This window comes from Ascaphus truei, chromosome 2 (genome assembly GCF_040206685.1).
Source record: "Ascaphus truei isolate aAscTru1 chromosome 2, aAscTru1.hap1, whole genome shotgun sequence".
NCBI classification, from domain to species: domain Eukaryota; kingdom Metazoa; phylum Chordata; class Amphibia; order Anura; family Ascaphidae; genus Ascaphus; species Ascaphus truei.
In genome coordinates, this window is record NC_134484.1 from 161,248,318 (window position 1) to 161,275,139 (window position 26,822).

The window sequence follows — 26,822 nt, forward strand, 5'->3', positions numbered from 1 at the left end:
AGGTGATCACTTTTTTCAGCTACTTCTTCCTTTTTGTAATTTACCTTTTTAACTCTATTTTATTTATATGTTCACTGTTTTGCTCTACAATCCATCTCTCTTCTTTCTGCTGCAAATGTCATCTCCTGCTGACCCTAACTCTACTGCTTTAAAATCTTTTTCCAAACTAAACAGCTTCCTCTTGACTATTAGCCCTTGAAAATTAAAACAGCGAAAGTGCCCCACCACACGCTCATTCACTGCATGTTGGGGGGGGGGTACCCTATTAGTGGGGTCGTGTCATGTATGTGAGTAGGGCCTCGTTTGTGGTATGTATATTCCCCTCCCCCCCCCAACCAAGCAACTGCACTCTCTGCCGCATGCTCACAGAATTCCGCACTGCTATGCTCCTGTAAACCAGCATCAATGTGCTCCTCTATCGTAAGCAGGACTGCATGAACCATACTGCATTAGACTCCACTGACCCTCCTCCTCTGGGAGCCAACAGAACCAGCTACAGTGCGCCTTCAGGGGTGGGCAAAGTTAGGGAATCACTACAACTTTGGAATAGCTGCAGAATTAATTTCTCAGTTAGTGGCCGATAAATGATTGCAGAGTATATTATACTTTTAACTTAACAGTAAGGCATACTTAAAACAAAACTAAAAAAATCTGTAGTTTGTATATGTATTGTGTAACAAGTCCCGATTTAGGATTCCTCTTTATTTTTCTCTATCTGTGGTATTGCATACATTGGCCTGCAGTTGTATGATGGACAGAACATTTCTATTCCTCCGGCAATCCTAGCCACCCTTGGAAACGACACCAAGAAAGCAACGGTGTGTTTTTATGGACACGTTGATGTGCAGCCTGCTAAAAAAGAGGACGGGTGGGACACTGATCCATATACACTGACTGAAATTAACGGTGTGTATCTTTTGTAACGCTGTGAATTATATTGTAATTGTGAAGACTTTTGACTTGAGTCCCATGGTGAGAACAGGCTATATAAAATAGTTTATTATTATTATTATTATTATTATTACTACTACTATGTTGGGCAATTGTTTCCTGCCACAAGCATAACTTCATAATCTGCATGTTAGTTTTTTCACTGGTGCTGTACAAATGCTACTAAAATTACTGTTTAATCCCTTTGAGGTCCAGAAACACATTTTGTAATGTGTTGCACTATTGTGGCAGTGAAATGATCAAGAAGTTAAATCATTTTACTAAGAGAAGTAAATTGAGATGTTCCGAGCCAGTTTTGCTAAGTTTTGTGCATTTCTAGTTGTTACTATACTGTATGTTAGAAACTTGAGCAATGCAGGAATGTCCCCTTTTTCTGTCTATAGTCTTTATAAGTCTTTCTCTGTATTAAAAAGGAAATCTCCATGGACGAGGTGCAACTGATAACAAAGGACCAGTGTTAGCCTGGATAAATGCAATAGACACATACAGAGCTCTAAAACAGGTAAGACCATAATAATTAGTATTTGAGGACTTGCGACAAGTAGCTGTGTTGTTTGTTTAATTACTCGCGGCAACAGCAAAAATGCAATTTGTGTTATGTACTGTAAGATCTAAATGACAATTTTAAAGCAGCAAACCAGGTTGCATTTCTTGCTTTTTTTTGTTATAGGATTGAAGCAGGGGGTTTCCGGAGCCGAACCACTTTAATTTCAGCTCCTGGAAACCCCTGCTTCCAGAGATACTTACTTACCTCCGTAGTGGGTGCCGATATCCCGGTGAAGTTTAAATGTCCAGGTCACGTGGATCAATAGGAAGACATTACGGCTTCCTATTGACCCCCGTGATGCGGAATATTTAAACGCCGACATTACGTTAGGCCCACAAGTTCCCTGACTGCAGTAACTATGGAGGTAAGTATCTCTGAAGCATGGGGTCTCTGGAGCTGAAATTAATGATGTTCAGATCAGACGACCCCCTGCTTCAATCATATAACAAACAAAAAAAAAGCGATGCAACCTGGATTGCTGCCTTTACATGTGTTATCTGATGCAGGACATACCCTAGCATTCAAAATAGTAAGAAGAGTGCTAACTCAAAGTTGACAATGTGTTAACATTTATATATTTTAAAAACACATCACACATCCTCTCTATATGTGTAGCCATGTATCCTTTTGGCTACTAATCTGCCTACCTAACACATAAGCCCTGGTACCAGTGCAGGCAGTGTTAGGGTTAAATCTACGCCTTGCTGCTGCAGCAGTAAACAAATCCCTTGAGTGACAGGGGGGTGGGCTAAAGGCCTGTGTGCTACCCTATCAGGGGCTCAGACCTGGGACCATCCCCCTGGGTACAAAAGGAGCTGCAGAGCCTACATTTAGTCTAAGGTCCCACTGCACGCGCCGACGCGCCCGCCTTGCATCCTGGTGGTGCGTGCACGGCACTTCACCGCGATCTGCAGTCTGTAGGGAGTTTGTTAAGGAGCGGGGTGTGAGGCCAAAAGGGGCTGGTTGGGCACGGCCATGACGGGGGAGGGGAAATGTGCGAGATTGCAGTAGGTAAATACAAAAACACACACAAACGAGCTGCCCCAAATGAGCTGCCCTGAATAGCATGTGCAGAGGTGGAGCCAGGGCTCTGGCCACCTTCCTTCCCTCCCCCAGGTGAGTGGGATACTACCCCTTATTCCACCAGGGAATAGGGGAGCTAAGGATAGACCTTTAGGGCCTCAAGCCCTGGGGTTGAGTCCAGGGACCCCTTTGAAGAAGTATGCTGTGATGTATGCTGTGTACGGCTGTACTTGCTGCAATAAAGAACCAAGTTACAGTTTTATACTCCTGCCTGTGACTGCAGTTTATCAGGGGGAATACAAGAGGATTCTCCTGCAGGGACTGGACCCAGTTCTGCTGGGGCCTGCTGGAGATGGAGGCGCTGCACCCAGAAAGAAGTTTAATATCCTGAAAGCCTGTCCTGTCTTCCGCGCTACCATTGGTGGACACTCAGTATCCTGTAAGCCTAACAGTGAGCAGCACAACAACACCAGTAACAGTGAAATCTCTCAGAGGGCAGGGGAACACCTGTTACATTTGGAGACGCTGCTGAGATCTCCTATCAGGACAGGCTTTTACAGTAAGAGAAAGGAGGTCCGCTCCTGTGAGGAGGGGGGGGGGGGGGAGTGCAGGTATAGTGTCCAGGGGACTCTTGCCCAGCAAGGGACCAACTTCCCCGCCAGTGCAATTGCAACCTGTGCTGCACCCTAGTGTGTGCTAGTTCATGCCACCCTAAGGACTGATGTGTAGGGAACCTGGAGGGGGTGTTTTGGGATCCTGGGGACTATAGCATCACGGTCCAAATGGATGGTGTTCACAGTATGTGTGGGTAGTGTACGAGGGGGGCTCTTGAAATTCAGGAGGCCAGAACCTATGTTTGAGGAGCTACAACAATACTAATAAGCGGTCCCCAGCACAGGGAGCCGCTGTGTGCTATAATTGAATTGTTCATGTGTGTAGCATCCTAGGGGACTCTTGCCCAGCAAGGGACCACTTTCCCCGCCAGAGGAGCTACAGGACGTGAAAAGAGTGGTTCCCACCAAAATTGTGAGCACCGCGTGGAGGAGTTTGTAAGATGCAAGCTTTTTTTGCAAAAATTGGGCTTGGTTCGGAGAGAAAGCTGAAGCCGATCACATCTGCTGTGTGTGTGGCTTGGCGCGAAAGCCAAGCCGCGCCCATCCATAGTGTGCTTCTACTCCTGGATCCACCAGGGGGAGGAGGCACAATGCTAATGATGAAGTGTGTCCCCACTAGGGGCGTAGGCGGACGTGGCTACCGCACCATCAGTTGGGCGTGGTGAGTCAGCAGAGAAGGAGCTAATCATTACTATTCCCGTACAAAATCTCTACCATGGCCGAGTGCATTGTACCCCACTATCAACTACCAGGAGGCTTCCTGGAAGTGCAATTGAAATGGGAGAGTTTCCTGCACTGCATCTGCCCCTTCTGAGATTTCCCAGGCAGAGAGGTGAGCCTAACATCCAGATGCCACTAGTGTGGGACTCGGCAGCATCGGGAGCGGACGCTCCAAGGGACCTGTGTGTTCCTGTTCCAGACCCTTAAAAAGAAGTACCTGGTGAGATGACTGCCCGGGAGGAGGCGATAACGAGGTGTCCAGGTTCTCTTTCTCAGGGGGCGTGTCCAATGCTACATCGTAAGAAAGTGAAGTGGGGCACTCCATCATGATGCTCCGGCTGGAGTGTCACTCAAGTGCTGCCGTGGAGATGCCAACCCCCAAGAGCAAACGGGAGCCGAGACCCGTAACGGTGACGTCATCAAAGGAGATGGTGCACCCAGACAGGAGCGCCAAGGCCTTGGCGGTTCCTCAAGAGGCGGTGTCGGATGTGCCTGCTCCCGGCCGGGAGAACCATGCAGGTGCCAAGGACCAAAAGAGTGGTGAGGATACGCTTCCTTTCCAGGTTCCAGCAGAGGGATCCATTGGAGAGATACCGGCCAGTACTTCTTTCTGCGCCGCCGATGGCACCAACCTTCCGGTGTGAATGGAATTGATCATCACAGAGGCGACCGCTGGAGAGGAGGAGGACATTGATACACCTGCTCCGGCGAGTAAGGCCCCGACTGACCTATTTGTACAGCGGCACCACGACCAAGCCAAGGGCCGAGGACGTAAGGCCCCTACGGACCCTGATAAACATAAGTTGCTGGCAGTAACAGGCCGTGGTAGGCATACCGAGACTGACACACCCAGAGACCTTGCGGAGCCTAAGGCTTCTACAGACCTTGCCCAGGACAATAAGAGGGTAACTAAATCTACCCAGGACTGGGGAAACTGGGCTGGGTTTGATGATGATCCTTCTGGGGGAGGGATGGCTGAGTACCAGGTTTTCTCCAGAGAAGGGTCAGAAAGGTCTGAAAGATTGGGTACCCCCTCTAGTGCGGCTTCTGAACATCATGAGTCTGTGTGTAATGCAAATGTGGGGAAGGTATTGTCATGGTGGGACCCCATGTTTCAAGGGTATGTCCATCATATGAACCAAACACGGTTCTTGCTGTTTAGCGGGGACTTTGTTGATCATTGGTGAGAGGAAGGAGAGTTCTCTGCTAAAGAGATGACACAGGCCCTCAGAAGGAGAGATAGGGAAATTAAACTAGGGTTGATACAACCAACCGGTTTAACCCTAACCTACTAAAAATAGCCCTCTCACGAACCAGTATTCTGGGTGCTACCTGGCCAGGCCCGTGGCCGTAAATTAACCAAACTCAGCCGGGCTGATCGATTGATAGTGAAGAGGTACTATCAGTCCCATGGGTATGATTATCCCTATGTCCCTGAGCCCAACATGAGGGAAATAGACCTTAACCGAGAGGAGTGGTTGCGGGAAGGTGTCCTAGAATACCTAGCCTCCAGGTGTAGTATCTCTAGGTATTACAACGTAGAAAAAATGTTCTCATGCGAGTATCGAGGGTAGGTAGAAACATTTATATGGACCAGGTGGAATATCCCTGAGCTGGGTCCAAAGAGGGTGTACTCCGTTACTGTTCCCAACAGAGAGGGCTGGTTAGTTAAGAAACCTGACCCAAAACAGTATTATTGAAGGGGGGTATGGATTCTCCATGTTATGGGAGGGATCCAGACATACCTCATTTGTTAAAACTGTTATGCTATGGACTGTTATGAACAAAAAGTGAAATAAACCCGCGTACCAGATACTAATGTGAAACAATAGTGATAATTATAATGATAGTAAATAGTGTATCAATATAACATCAATTAAATAGCTTCCAAGTAATAAACCAATGAAAAATAGGATACTTATATATAATCTGTGAAAATCATAAAAGTGATAAAATCAACCAGTGTGATTAAATGAAGAAACAACAGGATTGAATATAACGTGTGTAAAATGATTGAAAGACGGCTGCTGCTTGCATAGGTTGGCTCAGCAAACTATAACACCAGTACATAAGTAAGAAGAAGAAAAACAGTGCAAAATCTCATAGTGCAGTATTGTAAAAATATATTGTTAATACAATTGAGCAGGTAAGTGTTGCACTTACATCAGGGGACAAGTATATGAGCAAAACATGTTAGGGACATGTTACCACAAGCAGCAACTTCCACCAGTCATCCGATCACGTGGGCTGTGTAGAGTGGAATGTCCCGGATCCTTATCCACGGAGACGCCAACTGCTGAAGGTAGTCTCCTCGGCCTGGTACAATTGACCTTCTAGCGCCGTGTGTGATGCTGTGAGGGAGTCCATACACTGACTGGAATCCCCAGTCACACATGGTGCCACTTCGTCGAGCGCCAATGACATCACAGACCTCCCAACGCTTGTATTGTGATAGGGGAAGTCGCAGAGACTCAGGAATTAACAGTACAAGCACCCACGAGTGCAAAACATACAGCAAAGTCCTGATAAGGCCATATTAGCATATAACATGGACTGAAAGGCACGGGTACTGCCTCCAATGTAACGAGTTTCGTCTGTACCAATCGACTTCATCAGAGAATAGTGATTACATATTAAGAGGCAGTGATACTGTATACCCTGTGGGACCCTCTGATTGGACCAACAGAGGGATAAATGCTAGCCAATCAGATAAGACTACCACAGCTGATCATTATAAACCAACAATTGCAAAAAAACATATATTTATACAATTAAGTTAAAATGCATATAGAAATACAAAGTCTACAATTATTTAATACATATTAAAATACAATAAACAACAAATATTATTATAAAATTACAATATATTAGATGTATAGTTAGAAGTTCTCTAAAATGAAAGGAGAACAATGTTAGTAACAATAAAAAAACTCTAAACATAAATCGTTACCATATTGAAATATTATCATGAAAATCAAACAGACCGGACTATATTAGCAGTGAGAGATATAATACAGTGACTAAAAAGGAGTACCACTTGGGAACAAAAATAATGTGGAAAAAAAACGATGCATGAATAAAGATGAAAACCACACATGAATAAATAATTACAAATTATAAATATGGGATTCATACTGTAGACAACTAAAATGCCTGGACACACTATGCTTTTCAAAACCAAGCCTAATGTTCCTAGCGTGTTCAAGGATTTTAATTTTTAAATATCTCTTAAATATCTCTTAGTGCGACCAATGTATTGGTATGCGCCCGGACATTGTAAGAGATACCACGTGAGTAGATTTACAAGATATACAATCCATTACCATATATTTTTCTTTGGTTGTATTGGAATAAAAAATCTTTCTTTCAGAGTTAAGCATCGCACAGGCTTTACATTTACCGCAGCTGAAATCGCCTAATGGTTTAACAGGCATCCAAGGAACCGCAACCGCTATATTAGGAGTGGTCCCTATATCGCTAGGGGCCAAATAATTTTTTTATTTTTTGGCTTTGTGATAAATAAAGCTCGGTCTTGCTTCTAAAAATGGGCCCAAGACCAGATCGTTACAGAGGATATACCAATTTTTATTCACTATCTTCTGTAGGGTCACTAACAGAACTAAAGTTGATAATAAAAGGAACTCTTATAGTACCTTCTATATCTTGTTTACTAACCTTACTTTTGTTATTATTGTTGTTTGTATTTTGTAACAAAAGGGAATCATGTTCCATGTCATTAACCTTCCTCAAGGATTCAACTAATAAGGCCGCATTATAACCTCTCTGAAGAAATGTATCAAATAAGGTGCCTGAGCTTCAAAATCAAACTTGGAGACTGCAGTTCCTTTTTAAACGCATGAACTGCCCTAAAAGGTATGTTGTTGACCCATGATCTTTTGTGATTACTAGAGGACAACAACAAACTATTGGTATCTACTTTTTTTTTTTTTTTTAAGTTTTAGTAATCACAGGGAAACCTGTTTTAGCCTCTAAATGTAGGTCTAAAAAATCAATAGAGACAATGTTACTCTCCAATGTGAATACAAAGTTGTATTCGTTCAAATTCAAATACATCCTGATTTCATTCAGTCTCCTCATCACCATCCCAGATGCAAAGCACATCAGCGATGTATCTGCACCATATAATTATTTTATTGGCGAAGGGATTATTAGTCCAGATACATCGATGTTCCCATGCCCCCAGGTATAAATTTGCATAACTGGGGGCAAAACGAGCCCCCATTGCTGTCCCACATAACTGAATATAAAATTGATTTAGAAAAAGAAAATAGTTGGGCGACAGGATAAACTGATTCGCATCTGTAATGAACTTACTATTTAATACATGAAGGTCTGGATCTTTAATCAAGGTTTCTTTTACTGCCTCCAGATACTTTAAATGTGGAATTCACGTGTACAGGGACTGAACATCAAACGTCACCCATCTGTAACTGGTTTTCCACTCAATAGTTTGTACCAAATTTAAAACAGCAGTTGTGTCTTTTATGTGGGCTGGCAGAATGCAGACATACCTTTGTAAAAAGAAGTCCACATACTGTGACAAATTGGCTGTAAGTGAACCAATCCCGGAGACTATAAGCCTCCCGGGTGGGTTAACAGTTGCCTTATGTATTTTGGGGAGATGATAATACATTGGTATGCGTGGGATGTGGGTGTATAAAAAGGAAAATTCTCATTTAGCAATTACTGTAGAGGCTAGGGCACTATCAAGCAACATTTTTAATTCTCTCAGAAACTGATTAGGTGAGTTTTTTTGTAATAAAACATTGGATCACCTAGTATTAGTTGTGCTTCCATTTCATATTCATTGCTATTTTGAAGCACAACGCCCCCTCCCTTGTCTGCCTGGCGAATAAGTATTTCTTTGTTATTTTGCAAGGCTTTAAACTCATCATGGTTCAAGTTTTGTTTTACATCATGTGTCGTGTAATTCTTAACCATCTCTGTAAATTCATTGTTTACCACGTTGAAAGTAAGAATCGATAAAACTGCCTTTAGAATGGGCAGGATAAAATCTGGACACTGGTTTAAAACACGTGTGTTGGCAAATTGCCAAGTCTTCATCATCCTGTATAGGTTCAGCATCATCATCTGGAATTTGTGTCTTAAATTCCAAATCATTTTTCAAAAAGTGTCTCTTCAAGGTTAAATTTCGTGCACATTTGTGCAGATCTCAAAACAACTGAAAACCATTCAGACCACAGGATTTTGAAAAAGAAAGTCCTTTTTTAAGGACATTCTCCTGATGTTCCGTTAAGGTAACACATGACAAATTAAATATCCCTTTATTAGACTGCATTATCTTTCCCATTCTTGTTCTCTCCTTTTTTGCTTGGGATCTCCACCCACCCTGCCCCCCTTGTCCCTCTTCGGGTGAATGGCGTCTTTTTTGACTCCTGGGCTCCTAAATTCTTTATCTCTAATTCCCGCCCTGAATTCCCTATATCCCTCAACCCTAGATGTCTTGATTTCAGGTCCTCTACAAAAAGGGAACGTTCAGGTGATTGGTGGTCGGAGTCACGTCTAGGGGGTGGGTGTGTTTTCTTAGAATCTTGATATTTATCACTATAATGCCTATCCCTCTTCACTCTCTACTTTTGAATATACTCTGTCCCTTGTATGGTCATCATATGGACCTTGAAAACTTTTTTGGGGTATTTATGTTGTTTTGTGTAATGACCGCGTCTTTCATTCTGGTTTGCACCACCCTCTGGACGATAACCTCCAGATTTAGCTGTAGTAAAAAAAAACCTCCCTGGTTTCTTCTTGGAGGATTCAAACCATAATTAGGGACACTTCTATCACCCTCAAATCTAGACCAAACTTTTTGTCTATTTTTCTCATAATCTATTTTGCCACGAAAACCCTTTTTCTGGTTGATTTTCATAACCTCCTCTTCAGAGGACTCTAACTTCATTTGTAACTCGTACTCCATTTCAGTGCAATCTTTTTCTCGAATAAGTGGTTCCACAATTTTAATTGCTTCAACTATTTCCTTCTCAATCTCAGCAAGGGATGTCTTTCGTAAATAATTAATTTAATCAATTCCATGGAGCAGTCTTCTAAAATCCTGTCCCATTCCTTGATGACATGATTATTGTCTTTCCCAAATGTTGGGTTTTTAAGGATCCGTAATCCCCTTTGAATTTGCTTATAGTCTATATATTTCTGGAGTGTAGTTCTCTCTCACCACTGTTTACTTTCATTCAATAAAAGTTTCTCAAGTCTTTTAAAATAATCCTCTATTGGGATGCTCAGTGGTTCCTTATCCAAAAATACAGCAGACTGTTCAGAGAAAAGAGACTGAAATAGTTGTGCTCTTTTTTTCCCTACAATTGGACAAAGTCCAAACCATAATTGGTAACTTGGTTTAACGTGCAGACTTAAAAACACAGATAAGATCCAATTGAACTAACGTACAGCAGATGTGAGCTATAAACTAGGAACAAAAAGTGAAATAAACCCGCGCACCAGATAGTAATGTGAAACAATAGTGATAATTATAGTAAATAGTGTATCAATATAACATCAATTAAATAGCTTCCGAGTAATAAACCAGTCAAAAATAGGATACTTACTGTAGATATAATCAGTGAAAATCTTAAAAGTGATAAAATCAACCAGTGTGATTAAATGAAGAAACAACAGGATTGAATATAACCTGTGGAAAATGATTGAGAGACTACTGCTGCTTGCATAGTTTGGCTCAGCAAACTATAACACCAGTACATAAGAAAAAAGAAGAAAAACAGCGCAAAATCTCATAGTGTAGTATTGTAAAAATATATTGTTAATACAATTCAGCAGGTAAGTATTGCACGTACATCAGGGAAAAAGTATAAGAGCAAAACATGTTAGGGACATGTTACCACAAACAGCAACTTCCACCGGTCATCCGATCACGTGGGCTGTGTAGAGCGGAATGTCCAGGATCCTTATCCACGGAGACGCCAACTCCTGAAGGTAGTCTCCTCGGTCCTGGTACAATTGAGCTTCCCGTGCCATTTGTGATGCTGTGAGGGAGTCCATACACTGACTGGAATCCCCAGTCACATGTGGTGCCACTTTGTCGAGCGCCGATGACGTCACAGACCCCCCACCGCTTGTATTGCGATAGGGGAAGTAGGAGAGACTCAGGAATTAAAAGTACAAGCACCCAAGAGTGCAAAACATACAGCAAAGTCCTGGTAAGGCCATATTAGCATAGAACATGCACTGAAAGGCATGGGTACTGCCTCCAATCTAACGCGTTTCGTCCGTAACAACCGACATCATCGGAGAATAGTGATTACATATTCAGAGGCAGTGCTATACCCTGTGGGACCCTCAGATTGGACCAGCAGAGGGATACATGCTGGCCAATCAGATAAGACTACCATAGCTGATCATAATAAACCAACAATTGCAACAATAAAAAAACATATACTTTTACAATTAAGTTAAAATGCATATACTGTAGTGCCGACGATTATTCTAAAACAAACCTGGGGCAATCTCCAAAAAGACCCAGGTACATGCTGGGTACATGCTGGGTACATGCTGGGTACATGCTGGGTACATGCTGGGTACATGCTGGGCACATGCTGGGCACATGCTGCAACATTTCACACATTTCTGCAGACAGACTAATGGTCCATCGGATTAACAGCAGGGGTCCCTGGCAGTCCCATTCAAACTGAATGGGACTGCCAGAAACCCCTGCTGTGTTAATCCGATGGGCCATTAGCCTCTGCAGAAATGTCACTGAAATGTACCCAGCATGTACCCAGCATGTACCTGGATAGTTTAAGGCAAGTTTAAGGCAAGCTTTAGAATACTCGTTGGCTCGTCTGTAGAAATACAAAGTCTACAATTATTTAATACATATTAAAATACAAAAAACAACAAATATTTGTTGGGAGAGTGGGAGAGTGGGAGAGTGGGAGGGGGACAGAGGGAGATGGAGAGAGATGAGGTTTTGTCACCACATAGTTCTACAGAGCATGCACATTTACTGCACTGTGCCCATATAGGTTTATTAACCTATATTCCTGGATTAACCCTTACAGGGATATTCACCAGAGTTTATAGGATACATACCAATTAGGTGAAAATTCTTATAGAGCATTCAGGATCTCCAAACACTTAGTTAGGTTTTAAACTATTGTTTTCTCTCCCTTAGACAATAAAAAATTATATGTATTATTTAATATCAGTAGAGGTTGAGTGTTTACCTAGAGGGATTTCTGTTCTCGTGTATCTGAGGAGACTACCTTCAGGAGTTGGCGTCTCTGTGGATAAGGATCCTGGACATTCTGCTCTACACAGCCCACATGATCGGATGACCGGTGGAAGTTGCTGTTTGTGGTAACATGTCCCTAACATGTTTTCCTCATACTTTTCCCTTGATGTACGTGCAATACTTACCTGCTGAATTGTATTAACAATACATTTTTACAATACTACACTATGAGATTTTGCACTGTTTTTCTTCTTTTTTTCTTATGAACTGTTACGTCATCTAATGTTATGCCATCAACTGTTATGCATTGTCCTAGGTTATCCAATTTAAGGGTGGTCTATATATTGGGTTCTCAGCGGGGACCGTGAGATTCCACCAGGGGGAGTGTGTAGCCATGTATTCTTTTGGCTGCTGATCTGCCTTCCTAAAACATAAGCCCTGGTACCAGCGAAGGCAGTGTTAGGGTTAAATCTATGCCCTTGCTGTTGCAGCAGTAAACAACTCCTTTGAGTGACAGGGGGTAGGCCTATTGCCTGTATGTTGTCTATCAGGGGCTCAGATCTGGGACCCTCCCCCTGGGTACAAAAGGAGCTGCAGAGCCCATATTTTGTGGTTCTGTGCAGAGGTGGAAGTGTGGAGCCAGGGCTCTGGCCACCTTTCCCTCCCTCAGGGGAGTGGGATACTACCCCTTATTCCACCAGGGAATAGGGGAGCTAAGGATAGACCTTTAGGGCCCCAAGCCCTGGGGGTTGAGTCCTGGGACCCCTTTCAATAAGTTTGCTGTGATGTATAAGTGTCTACGGCTGTACTTGCTGCAATAAAGAACCAAGTTACTGTTTTATACTCTTGCCTGTGACTACAGTTTATCAGGGGGAATACAAGAGGTTCTCCTGCAGGGACTGCACCCAGTTCTGCTGGGGCCTGCTGGAGATGGAGGCACTGCACCCAGAAAGAACTAGAATATCCTGGAAGCCTGTCCTGTCTTTCTCACTACCATCGGTGGACACTCAGCAATCTGTAGACTAGCAGTGAGCAGCACAACACCAGGTAACAGTGAAATCTCCCAGAGGGTGGGGGAACACCTGTTACATTTGCATCACCATAAACACACAAGCACAAAAACAACTGATACATTCATCACATACAAAAATGTACATAGTGTACACACACATAGTGAAAGAAAAATTGTGATCTAGCGCTAAAGTGTAAAACACAGTGTGATTAATACAATAATAACTTCTAATAAAGGTTGGCTGCTCGGTGATACTGCCAGTACTAACAGAAAAACACAAGAACAAAGAAAAAAGAAAAAACCTGGCGCCAAATAGTCAGTGGAATGTCTTGTACTGCACCGACACACTTTATTCGAGCAAATACCCAGTATGTACCTGGCAGATACCTGGAATGCGCCGCTCCTCACTTCTGACAAGCCCCGTTGCGTTTGCCTTCCCAGCCTGGGTTCATGCCTGGCTGACGGGCGGCTGATCTGTTAATTGATAATGATTAGGATTTAATAGGCTGCAATGCTTCGCGTGTCTACCAGATGGCATAAATTCATGAATTGTAATGCAGTATATATATATATACTGTGCAGTATTGCAGCCGGCGGGAATAAAATGCTTCAATCCCTGCCTGGAAAATAACCCAATGCACTCGGGCAGAAAACAGTCACAAACCTCAATACACCCGGGTATACCCGAATTCGTGGGACTAGCCGAGCTCGAATAAAGTGTGTCGCCAGTGTACTCCTCATGGGATCCGCACACTTGCTCGACAGACCATGTAAAGAGAAAAACACAAACAAACAGAGATCATAGCGCAACACTGTAGGGTAAGCAGTATTGACACTAATAAGCACAAACAGTTCAGAGTCCTAGCGACAATTAAAATACTATTTAATAAAAGGAACTATGCCAAGACAGGCATTGGCAAATACAAGGAACCGCAGGTCATCTGGGATACAAAAATTGGAGCCCTACTTACAGACAGCAAGGCTTAGAATCGCATTGGTAGGAACAAGTCCTAAGCACAGATGGTCTCCCTGCCGGGTGATGCCTCTGCTCCGTTGCGACTTCAGCTCCAAACCGCCCCTACGATGGTAGCCAGAACAGCTCCGGCCGTGGAGGCTGGTGTGCGGGGTCCACAGCTCTGCACCGCGTGTAGACACACGCCTCACTTCCTCCTCCGGCACAAACGGGAAATCCTTGCGCGCCCGCGCGCGATTGTACCCGTGGCCTTAAAGGGACAGCTGGTGAGCTGAATGCCAAGGTTGCCAGTGAAAAACAGGGCTCCAATGCCAAATGTCCATAAACGTCCAATGCCAGACAAACAGTGGCTATGCCACTCGCCCTACGCGTTTCGTAGATGTCACTCTACTTCCTCGGGGGCTTATTTTGTCCTGTATCGCCAGAATACCAATAACACTCCGCTGCTGCTCCGACAGACGCCGCAGCTTCCTCCCGCTCTAGGCATGGGCGTCGCTCTCACGCATTGGAGCCCTGTTTTTCACTGGCAACCTTGGCATTCAGCTCACCAGCTGTCCCTTTAAGGCCACGGGTACAATCGCGCGCGGGCGCGCAAGGATTTCCCGTTTGTGCCGGAGGAGGAAGTGAGGCGTGTGTCTACACGCGGTGCAGAGCTGTGGACCCCGCACACCAGCCTCCACGGCCGGAGCTGTTCCGGCTACCATCGTAGGGGCGGTTTGGAGCTGAAGTCGCAACGGAGCAGAGGCATCACCCGGCAGGGAGACCATCTGTGCTTAGGACTTGTTCCTACCAATGCGATTCTAAGCCTTGCTGTCTGTAAGTAGGGCTCCAATTTTTGTATCCCAGATGACCTGCGGTTCCTTGTATTTGCCAATGCCTGTCTTGGCATAGTTCCTTTTATTAAATAGTATTTTAATTGTCGCTAGGACTCTGAACTGTTTGTGCTTATTAGTGTCAATACTGCTTACCCTACAGTGTTACGCTATGATCTCTGTTTGTTTGTGTTTTTCTCTTTACATGGTCTGTCGAGCAAGTGTGCGGATCCCATGAGGAGTACAGGACATTCCACTGACTATTTGGCGCCAGGTTTTTTCTTTTTTCTTTGTTCTTGTGTTTTTCTGTTAGTACTGGCAGTATCACCGGGCAGCCAACCTTTATTAGAAGTTATTATTGTATTAATCACACTGTGTTTTACACTTTAGCGCTAGATCACAATTTTTCTTTCACTACTTTCCACTGGACATTCCACTGACTATTTGGCGCCAGGTTTTTTCTTTGTTCTAGTATACACACACACCACACACACTGCCAGCAGACTCACTACCAGCACACCCTCTCAGCCACACCCTGATCAGCACAGCACAAACAGACACTGACCAGCACACACAAACACAAGCTGACCAGCACTCGGACACCCACACCCTGACCAGCACAGCACACACACCCACTGACCAGCACACACACTGCACACACACACACACAGACTGATCAGAACAGCACTTACACAAAACTAACACACTGAACAACACCCATACAATGAGAACCTAGTCACACACAGTCACTGCAACAACCAGCTTCAACAGAAAGGGCAGGAGGGACTGCAGAGCTCAAAGCAGAGAGGCAGAGAGAACCCAGCCCAGAGTAGCAGCCATGTGAAATCATGCTGCTCACAGGCGCCCTATGTGGCCAGATTCATTTCAATTCATCAAAGCAGTAAATTCTGGCAGCTGCAAGACTAAATCTTTAAAATCAGACCTGCAATTTCCTCTTTTCCCACAAGCCAGCCAATCACTGGGTCCCCAGAGCTGAAATTAACTCTACAGTTCCTATCCTTTAAAAATTAAAAAAAATAGATGGCTGGACGGGATTGCTGCTTTAAGATCTATCTAGGTATTGATCCGGAGAAGGATCAAAGGAACCCCAATAATGCACTCAATACTTATATAAACAATAAGCAGGACTACAGTGGCCCTTTCAGACAGGATAAATGTAAGGCCGTCTAGAGACTAGTGGAATCAGCAATTTAAAACCAAAAATAATAAAATGTTATTTTATTATTGTTATAAAATGTTATAAACATTTTGGAGTGGAATCGTCTACTTGACAATTGTTCTTTTGAATTAATGAGATTGCTTATCTCCAAACAAAAAATGGTTCTCCAAAAATTGGATGTTGAGATAAATGCCATGAAAGAGCAATTTGCCAAGTTTCAGAACAATAGGGAATTACCAGTGGTAGAAGATAGAATTAAGTGTAAAATGGACAGTGTGCAAAAGGATATTATTGTTGGTAAACAGAGTAAGTTCCAAAGGGACAGAATTGATAATAAAACTGGCAGCTACAGAAGCTGGAAGACCAAAACAAATTATAAGGATAAAAATAGAGATCTAAAAGCTAATACTCCAAAGAACTACTCCCACAAAATACCCAATAACTATCACTATAAGAAATCTGTCCCAGACACCAAGGATAGAATTTCTAACCCAGTGCAATTCATCACACCCAAGCCCCAGAGAATAGCTACACGGCCAAAATCACATAGAGGCAACATGGAGAATTCAAAACTCCCTTCACCAGCCCCTAAGACCACACACCTAGATAAGGAAATTGATTCCATCTTTGAGGAATATCACCATAGTAACAAATACCAACCATTGGTGGATTTTGAATTAGAACAGCAAGCATCTGCCAGTAACCATCTGCCAGTAACCGTGATGATAAATCCTCTTCCTCCACATTTTCTTTTTTAGACTGGAGGAAAACAAGGGAGCAGCAGAATGCGAGGGAAGCTATCAAAGACCTGCTAGGGAGAGAGGGAACATCGAGAGACAGAAAAAGAAAAAGTACGGTAGAGGAACAAGAGGAGGTAGCAAGACAGGGAAAAATCCACAAACGGTAACAACACATTCTACACATATATTTAACATCAGTAAGTACCCTATCACGGACCAAGAGAGGGATGTCCTTTCTAAGGGTCTGTCCTTCGCTCCGGTGGTAGGCCCGAGTAGCTTCCAGTTATATGTAGACACGCAGCGTTTTATTAGAAAGCTATGCCTCAAGAAATATTTTGCCAGGGATGCTGTCTCCAAGCAGGACCCTAATGTTAATTTACCTATCAGCACAGCTTTAGTTCCTTATTCTAAATCTAAATTTAAGAATCCATCCACTTTTTTTCCTAAGTTCATGAGTGGCCCCTTCATTAGCACTTTTTCACAAATGGTCACGGATGATTTAGAAACACAAAGTAAAAACTTTAGAATAAAAAAACACAACCTAAGCCTTGCGGAAAAGAACATCCTGAAGACACTTGGGGAATGTGATTCGATCGTGATTAAGCCGGCGGACAAGGGGGGGGGGGGGCTGGTAATAATGGACAAAAGTTATTACATCCAGGAAACAATGCGTATCCTTACAGATGTGTCCACTTATCAGCCCCTGCCCTCGAATCCTTCTGTAAAATATCAGCAACAATTATTAGAATTTTTAACAACAGGCTTGGACCAACAGGTTTTGAGCAAACAAGAGTTCGATTTCTTGTATAATCAATATCCCATCATACCTATATTTTATATCATTCCCAAAATACACAAAGATTTATAAAAAAACCCAGGACGTCCGATCGTATCCGGCATTCAATCATTAACCTCTCACTTATCCGAATTCATAGATTTTCACTTGCAGCCATACGTCACTCAGCTTCCATCTTATTTAAGAGATACGACCCACATACTGCAGACCCTCAGAGACATCCAATGGCAACAACAGTTTTATTTAGTTACAGCTGATGTTTCTTCATTGTACACTGTTATTGACCACGTTCAGGGTTGTGAGGCTATTGGCCGGGTATTAGATGTGATCCCCTTATTTCTCCCACACTTAAATCTTTTTTAGTCACGGGTATAAAATTTATTTTATCACACAATTTTTTCAACTTTAATGGATCATATTATTTACAGACGTGTGGCACCGCCATGGGTACGAAGTTCGCTCCCAGTTACGCCAATTTATTTATGGGCAGCTGGGAAGATAAATTTATTTGGTCCGACTGTCCTTATGGAGCGAGCTTGGTCCTATGGCGGCGCTACATTGATGATATTTTCTTTATTTGGTCAGGCACCCCATCAGATTTAATTTTATTTCAAGATTATATGAATAATAATACACTCAATCTCAAATTCACTTTTACATCTAGCAACACCTTTATTGAGTTCCTTGATTTATGTATATATATAGATAATAATATTATACACACTAAAACTTTTTTTAAATCAGTTCAGGCCAACAATTATTTGCACGCCAGTAGCCATCACAACCCTGCGTGGATCAGTAACATACCAAAAGGCCAGTTTTTAAGGCTAAAAAGAAACAGTTCTAAAAACAGCACATTTCAGATACAAGCACAAGAGTTAAAAGAAAAATTTGTCAATCGTAAATATCCAATCACCGAATTAGAACAGACTATATCGGAGGTCCAATTGTTAGATAGAGATACACTTCTCCAATATAAAAAGAAAACTGACACGAATCCAAAGATATCATTTATTACACAGTATAATTCAATGGCTACGAATATTAAAAAGATCTTATACAAACATTGGCCTATACTTATGAAAGACAAGGATTTGGCAACAATATTACCAAAAAGGCCTAGCATAGTGTTCACGAAAGCACCAAACATAGGACGTAGTATAGCACCCAGCTGTCCTCTACTGCGGAAGAAGACCTCTAGCAATTTTGGGCTCAAGGGCTACTTCATTTGCAACACATGCACTGCGTGTAAGTACAGTATAAAAAGCATGAAATTTTCCTCCAAAGTTACATCTAAAACTTATAACATCAATCAACATATTAATTGCAATACCTCAAACGTGATTTATCTATTGGAATGTCCCTGCGGTCTGCAGTATGTGGGAATGACCACAAGGTCAATCAAACGCCGTTTGTACGAGCATGTGTACAATATTACCAAAGGCTTGATCACACATAATGTATCGAATCACTTCCTCCAAGTGCACAATAGAGATCCCACGGGATTGAAATGTGTGGCCATAGAGGCATTAACACCCAATTGGCGAGGAGGCAATATCAACAGTCTCCTAGGGAGAAAAGAGTCGTTCTGGATATACGAGCTGAAGACTCTGACCCCTATGGGCCTTAACGTAGAGTTCGACCTCAAGGCATTTTTAATCAACAAATAAGTATCATTTCTGATTGTTTTCTGTTAGTATAGTGATTCACTTTTTGTAGACACTCATTTTATTAAGAATATTCACTATTCACAACCACAAAGTCGTCCCCAATTAAAGGGTTTTCCATAATAAATAGTAGGTCACATGTTTATTATGTATTATATAGTTTTTATTCACCCCCCTTCTTTTTTTTTTTTTTTCCCTTTTTTTATTTCCCTTTTCCCTTCTTCACATGTTTGTTAGATTTTCACGACAACGACAACAATTGTCTTATTGTACATATTGTCCTGCTTGGAGCAGCATGAGGGTCAGCTAGTCAACAGACATTAGCATATATTTCAGTATATTTTTTTCATGTGCATCCTATGTCAGCCTCCTTTGCACACTGTTCCTATATGATGTTCCCAACCATCAGAGCACTAGGGATGCAATACTCTATATGGTTCTGATGATAGGCAGCTTTTTATTAATTAAGCACTATGCAGTACTATGAGTTACATATCCCTTTAGGGGTTAACTACACCTGTATATGTTTCTCATGTATTATTATTAACTTTGCATTTACTATTGTCATGCATAATTTTGTTTCTTTTGTGTCTTTTTTGTTTCTTGTTCTATCTAGGTATCTTAGATTAGTGTTCAATAGTTTTATTGTATTGTGTGTATTGTATGAGCCATGTTGTGTTTCATTTAATGTTATTATTGTTGCTGAGACTAGGGATTCATTATTAGAGCCATTGCGCATGTCCACCCATGTATTGGGTCTGTACACCTTTAAACCGGGACTATATATATGTGGACACTGCCAGGCAAAGGAACTACTTTATTACCCCTGAGGAAGGAAGCGCAGACTTCCGAAACGCGTAGGGTGGTTATTCGTCTGCACAGCTGCTACTCCATCATCCCCCATACCATCCGGCACTCACTCCACGGGCATCCCGCGGCTACGGGCTCCGTTTGCGGCTGAAGGCATCCAGATCCGGCTGCGCATTTGAGTACTGGGCTACTGTTGTCAACGCGTATCCTGGCACCATGAGGAGCACGTGACGGCGGCTCTCCCAGCATATACCAGCCGGTGCACTCGAGGAGGAGAGGCCACGGCAGAACCTACAGCAAGGGACTCCCCCTGGGCTCCGGTTAGACGCCAGGACACGTGGTGTGGTTCTTAAGAGAGGGGATACTCTCCAAAATATCCACTGCCTGTACCCCTTGAGTGTCTGGTAAGTGGGCATTTCTCCTGGGGCTGAGGTGCAGACGTTACCTTTCATTTTAAATGTTGTTTTATTAAATGTGATAATTTTAACAGTCTTTTGTCTCAGCACATGTTTGTCTAGTAGTGTTTAGTGTTTTGTTAGTGACTGTATTACACTATGTCTGTTTTTGTTTCTTTTGCATGACTCACTGTCTTCATTGGAAGAGATCCAGCGGAGTGCATCATTTTACTGGTTGTATATAACTTTTATTCATTTATATATATTGTTGACCCAGCGCCATAGATATAACATTTGTTTCTAGGTTCCTCATCTGACCTGGGGGGTCAGAGTTATATCACAGGCTGCGGGTCCATTTTCTTTAGATTAGCGCTACCTTTTTTCTTTGTACATTATAATAGTATTACACAATGAAATAAAGTATACAGTATACACAGACAATAAAATAAAGTGTCCTTTGAGTGCTCTATATACTGATGCAGCATCCGTTATTCGAACATTTCACGCGTCATGTACATCGGAATCCCGATTTGAAACCGCGGGATGAATTCCAGCCTCCCCGCACTAAGATGCGAGCGCGGCGAGTGCAGAAAAACGAATTTTAGTGTTATGGCTTTTAGAAACATGAAATTGACACAGTAGCACAGTAGCACAGTACTGTACACATTACAATTCATCCATTTTATTGCAAACGAAGAAACAGAATCCATGAAATTCAAACAAAACATCCGCGATAAGTGCGGATGCCTGGGGCGATTAGCCGCGTTTCATGCTGCGTGGGGAACAGCAGAGAACTCTAAATCGGCGCCGTGATGTGTTCGAATAATGGCCACTGCATCAATACCTATATAGCTATATTATATGTGACAATATACATATGTCTATTTTATACTACTTTAATTAACCAAGGAACGTCCTCTCAATGAAGAGAGATATCAGCGGGCACTGCTTTGAAAAACGGATAAAGGCTGGACTGTGCAAAAAAATGCCTTAATTCATGGCAGGTACAAATTAAAAAAGGGAGAAGGAGTCCCCCCTCAGCGCTCTAACGCGTTTCACCCGTGGGGCTTTGTATATCGCCAGGCTGCTCCCTCACTAGGGGAGAGTCAGGAGACTCAGCTGTTTCACACGATTTAACCCCTGAATGTTCGGTATCGTTTTGAAGGTTAAACGGATTATATTTTCCTGGATTGATTCTCTGTAGCACATGAAAAGTTGAGGGGGCTCCTCTCTTTCAACATTGCATCTTTTGTACTTTTATTAACCACTTACATCTCTCGGGTGCTCTATTCAAGCCACAGTGTTAGAAGTGGCTACATCGTTGCAGTACCTTGCTTTGTTTGACACATTGTGACCTGATATACTGTTAGTCTCTAAACCTACCGCAAGGACTATAACTGTGTGTTTGCCTCGTGTGGTGAAGGGGAAAGCTTTTGGCGGCAAATTCAAAAGTGCTCCAGTGACGGAGCTGCTCAGCTTGGCCTGTGGGGCTCAGAAATGTAGCATGTAGCGTTCAGTGATATCAGGGACCACCCTACGCATTTCGGAAGACTGCGCTTCCTTCCTCAGGGGTAAAAAAGTAGTGCACTCCTTCACCGCGAGGAGCTGGGGTTGCGGCGGTGTATGCCCTGCGACGCCGAGCGCTTCTGCGCATGTCCACATCTCGGAGGACAGAGAGAGGGAGCGTAGATGGATGATTTTGCCCTGGTGAAGCTAAGACAGCTGCTACATCCACCTACTCCCCGGCAGCCGGACAATTGCACGAGGCAAACACCCAGGAGACGGGCAGGAGCCACACCGGTTTCGTTAAGAGAGGGGATACTCTCAGATTATCCACTGCCTGTTACCAGCTGGGCTCCGGTAAGCGGGCATTTCAGCTAGCTTAAGGATATTAGGGACTTCTCACATTGTGTGATTTTAGTTGTACTGAACGATCAGTTATTATATTAAATGTCTTTTTTACTTTTCAGTCCATTGTGTGTCTCAGCATATGTTAGTTTCAGTGTCTGTTAGTGGTGTTATTTGTGTTTATGTCATACTGTATCACACTACGTTTGTTTTTTAATCTTTTTTGTCTACATGATCTGACCGCCAACACGAGGAGGGCTCTAGTGGACATCTACCTCCATCAGGCTGCTATATATCCTTTTCATTGGTGATCATTTATTTGTTGTCACTTGGGGCCCAGCGCCACTGGTAACATTATTGTGCTACTGACACAAGTATACCCACCAAACCGGTCTAACAGCTGTGGTGTTCAGTAAACAGAACTGTAACACACCACATCTACAGAACTATTTGCCTGATATTGTATGAAAGTGTCTGTCCTAGGAATATTATGAGCCACACGAGGGACCGTCCGTATACTTAGGAATTAACAGCCTGTGTTTTTCTGCCTGTACATAGACTTCAGTGTTCCATACTATTCACACTGCTACGGTATATGGTGGCTATGGTGTGTCATATCAAGCAATTGGCAGTCAGAGTATAGATCACACCCTACTTTTGGCCTAATCGTTGATACCACCTACACCAACTAGGGTGTTGACCCCATACCAGTGGTTAATTACTTTAGCTATACTGTATATATTACAGACGCATCTAGTTTGTAGTGGTTAACTTCTTCCCTGTCTACCCTGTACAGTGGGGTTCAGAATTATCTGGAAGGATAAACTTTAGATACAGTGCTATCTGTTTATCCCGCTCAATTGTGTTGATCCGGAGTGCCTATCAGAGCACCCATTAGTGGATCTTATTTACATCACGCTTCGATTTTAACACCCTTTATTTAAATATTCAGTTTTTAAAAAAAGTACTTTTAATTGTATTATTAATCATCCAGATTGGTGGCAGAGTGCCCAAACTGGGTTTCCTTCCTTTGTTCAGATTATAAATCTCAAATGTTATGTTCTGTGGATATGATATACAAGTTTCATACTATTCTCTAATGCAATATTTTTTTTATTATCATTAGGACATCCCAATAAATCTTAAATTCATAATTGAAGGGATGGAAGAAACTGGTTCTCCAGGACTAGAAGAACTAGTCAGAGGACACAGCGAATTTTTCTCTGATGTAGACTACATTGTGATATCGGATAATCTGTGGCTCAGTAAAAAACCAGCTTTGACATATGGAACCAGAGGCAATGCCTACTTCTTTGTGGAGGTAACTAAAGAAACTCCTTTGGTGCTTGAGGTGCTAGTATATTGCACGGCAAAGCTGTATGTGGTGCAATGGTGAGCTTTCTGTAGCCCATGAACTACTATTTTCACTCCAAGAAGGCTTAGTGTAAAATGTTATGTGCCTTTCACTGCTGTTTGTTTGTATTGCACTGTGCAAAATCCTATACTCCTAGTATTTCACAGCTCTCTTTTAATTCAAACATGTTACCTGTCTTGCATGCTGCCTATTTGCATATTAAGTTGGCACCAGAGGCAATAGCAGTAGCAATACCACCTCAATTAACTTACCTGAACGTTTTACATCAATAAAATGTCCACAAATTACATTTGTCCAAAACTAGAGGCTCTAAAAAAATGGAAAGAAAATACAACAGCAAAACAGGAATGCATTAATATTGCTTTGACTACGGTATGTACAGTATGCTATGTAATTCTCCATACAGCTCTGTAAGAGTTGAAGTTCTATTGTTCTGTATCCACGTGGCTTCCTAGTAAAAGTGTTATTGGGCTTGTCTAAAACTGTCAAAATAGGAGAAAATACATTTCTTGTGTAGACATGTTAAAACATTATTTTTTAATTCGATGCAAAAATCTGCTATCAGTGATTGGCGCTAGAATATGGGTTGCAAATAGCACTAAGATGTGTGCCTTAGGATTTTTTTTTAATCATAATGCTTTATTAAAATATTACTGGAGTGTTTTATCAGTACAGGGTCTTATCATACATAGCAACATTACTAGAAGTGATGGACACAGTCGCCTTAACAAATATCTACAAAATAAATTCATTTACAAAGCAAGCCAACAAATGTTTACTACTATAAGCGATCATGGTAAATGTTCTTCACTATAACTAATAAGCAGTTTAACGTCTATACTGTCAAAGGGCAAAGTAATATTTGGTAGCGATTTAAATGACAATCCAACTTGCTCTACAAATTTTAATTAAGTTGGTCAGATTTTTTTTATATATATATATATACACACACAGACACAGACACAGACACAGACACAGACACACACACACACACACACACACAGACACACACACAGACACACACACAGACACAGACACAGACACAGACACAGACACACACACACACAGACACACAGACACACAGACACACACACACACACACACACACAGACACACAGACACACAGACACACACACACACACACACACACACACACACACACACACACACACACACACTGCTGGAGATGACCTAGGCGCAGAGATAAGAAAATAAAAAATAGGGAAAGGGGAAAAGAGAAAAAACAGAGTAGTATGTCTGAAATTAGGTTTACAACACAAGGTGAGAGATGCACTTACAACAGGTAGAATAGTTCAGACGTTTCTCCACTACACAGTGGAACTGGATCTAGAGTCTCCTATATGCTGATTGCGTTGTGCTGCAGGATTAGCAGGAAAGGAACTTCCAATTAACCCCAACAGCGCTGGAACTGGATCTTGCAAATAGGGTTATGAAACCCAAAGTGTCCTTGTTGGAAACGATAATAGTGGATATAGTGGAACAAGATATAGGTGGGTTCAATCAGACCATGAACTCAGGGGTAATAATCAGATAGGTGAGGTATTCCAAAGGAGTATATAAGCTATTTATTAAAAATATATAAGAACCTTACTCATAAGGTGTAACACATAAAAAATAGAGGATTAGTATGAGTCAAGTCTCACACTTAACTCTTGGATCTAGGGAATCAAATCAGCAATAGTCCTGTATAGCTATATAGCTGTATCACAGTCTCTGTATCAAGCTTATAGCTCTCTGCCTTGTACCTGCATCTTCAAAGTATAACTCTGACTCAGTTCTGATGTCCACGGTACTGGCTCTTCTTCTTCCTCTAGTTCGATATGTCTCTGGCTGGTGGGGTTGAGTAGCGAGCTGCCTTCCTACTCGGTATCCAGCTGTCTTCTACCCTCTCTCTCACCACTTCTACGTCTCGTCACGCGGGACAGGCACCTCTCATCTCGCATGATCCTCCGTCGGCCAGACTGCACAGAGTTACCTCCAAATTCTCCTGAGGTTTTCTCAAGTAGAGCTGCTAGAAACAGCTTCTGATTCTCAGCAGGCACCAGCGATAAGACTCCCAGCTGATCCTCTCCTACTGAAACTTGCTCACCCACGCGTTTCAACTTACGTCTTTGTCAGGGGTATAATTAGTTACCTCACCCTACCTCCTTAAGTAGTCACCTCCTCCACACTTATTGGTTGAATAAAAGTGTAATTGCTGGTGTCAGAGTTAATTTCAAAACCTACAGGATATAATAGCAGCGTACACAAGTGTATACAATCACAGACCCAATCTAGATTAGTCTGGAGAGAAAGATGGCAAATTAAACTGCCTGAAAACTATAATAAAAAAAAGGAATATTTAAAAAAATGGTAGAAGAGAGATGGAAGGGGACCTCATATGCCATCAGCATACAGACTATAAATTATAATATATCATCTCTCCAAACTACTCTCCAACCAAAAATATAAAGAATAATACATATTAACAGAGAATATAATATAACAATTCTAAGAACATAAATTAATCAGTATATTAGGGCTGTAGAATACAGTGACATAAGCCATACAAGCTAACACAAACATTGTCATAAGAAGATCCATAGCTGTTAGGACTATAATTGAAGAATGCCTATCAATAGTAGCAAGAGAACAACAGAGTTCCGGAACACCACTATTATGAACACCACTATTATGAACAGAGAGAGAACTAAGAGGGTATTAACCGTACAATACCACCGTAAAAAAAACTGACATGATATCATCAAAATATACATGCCCATCCCACACATAATAATAATAATAATAATCTTGTGGGAATTGTAACACACATATAGCACCATCTAGAATCAGCTATGCCTAATGAATTAATAGTGCAACAATATTGCCTATACCGGTAAGAGATTACCTAATATATATAGTTAACCCCATGAGAGAGAACTTGCTGTAAAAATTGTAATACACACATACTGTAGCACTTTCTATGATAAGCTATGCAACAATGTTAGTGTATCTGTATCAGTCAAAAGACAACCTAACATATATTATTAGCACAATGAGAGAGAACTAGCTGTGCATCATACATATAGAGTGGCCTAACTTAAATGATTGAAATCA

General features: G+C 42.2%; 1 protein-coding gene across 4 annotated transcripts in view; it reads left to right on the forward strand.

The window, feature by feature from the left end:
- The window catches only part of LOC142486943 (beta-Ala-His dipeptidase-like), an 87,224-nt gene that overhangs the window by 25,279 nt on the left and 35,123 nt on the right, over positions 1-26,822 (forward strand). For all 4 annotated transcript variants that reach the window (XM_075585477.1, XM_075585481.1, XM_075585478.1 and 1 more), the window contains exons 3-6: positions 1-2; positions 744-906; positions 1,365-1,453; positions 23,457-23,651. The exon at positions 1-2 is cut by the window's left edge and continues 142 nt beyond it. In XM_075585477.1, coding sequence (XP_075441592.1) covers positions 1-2; positions 744-906; positions 1,365-1,453; positions 23,457-23,651 — 449 coding nt within the window. The remainder of the gene's footprint in view (positions 3-743; positions 907-1,364; positions 1,454-23,456; positions 23,652-26,822) is intronic.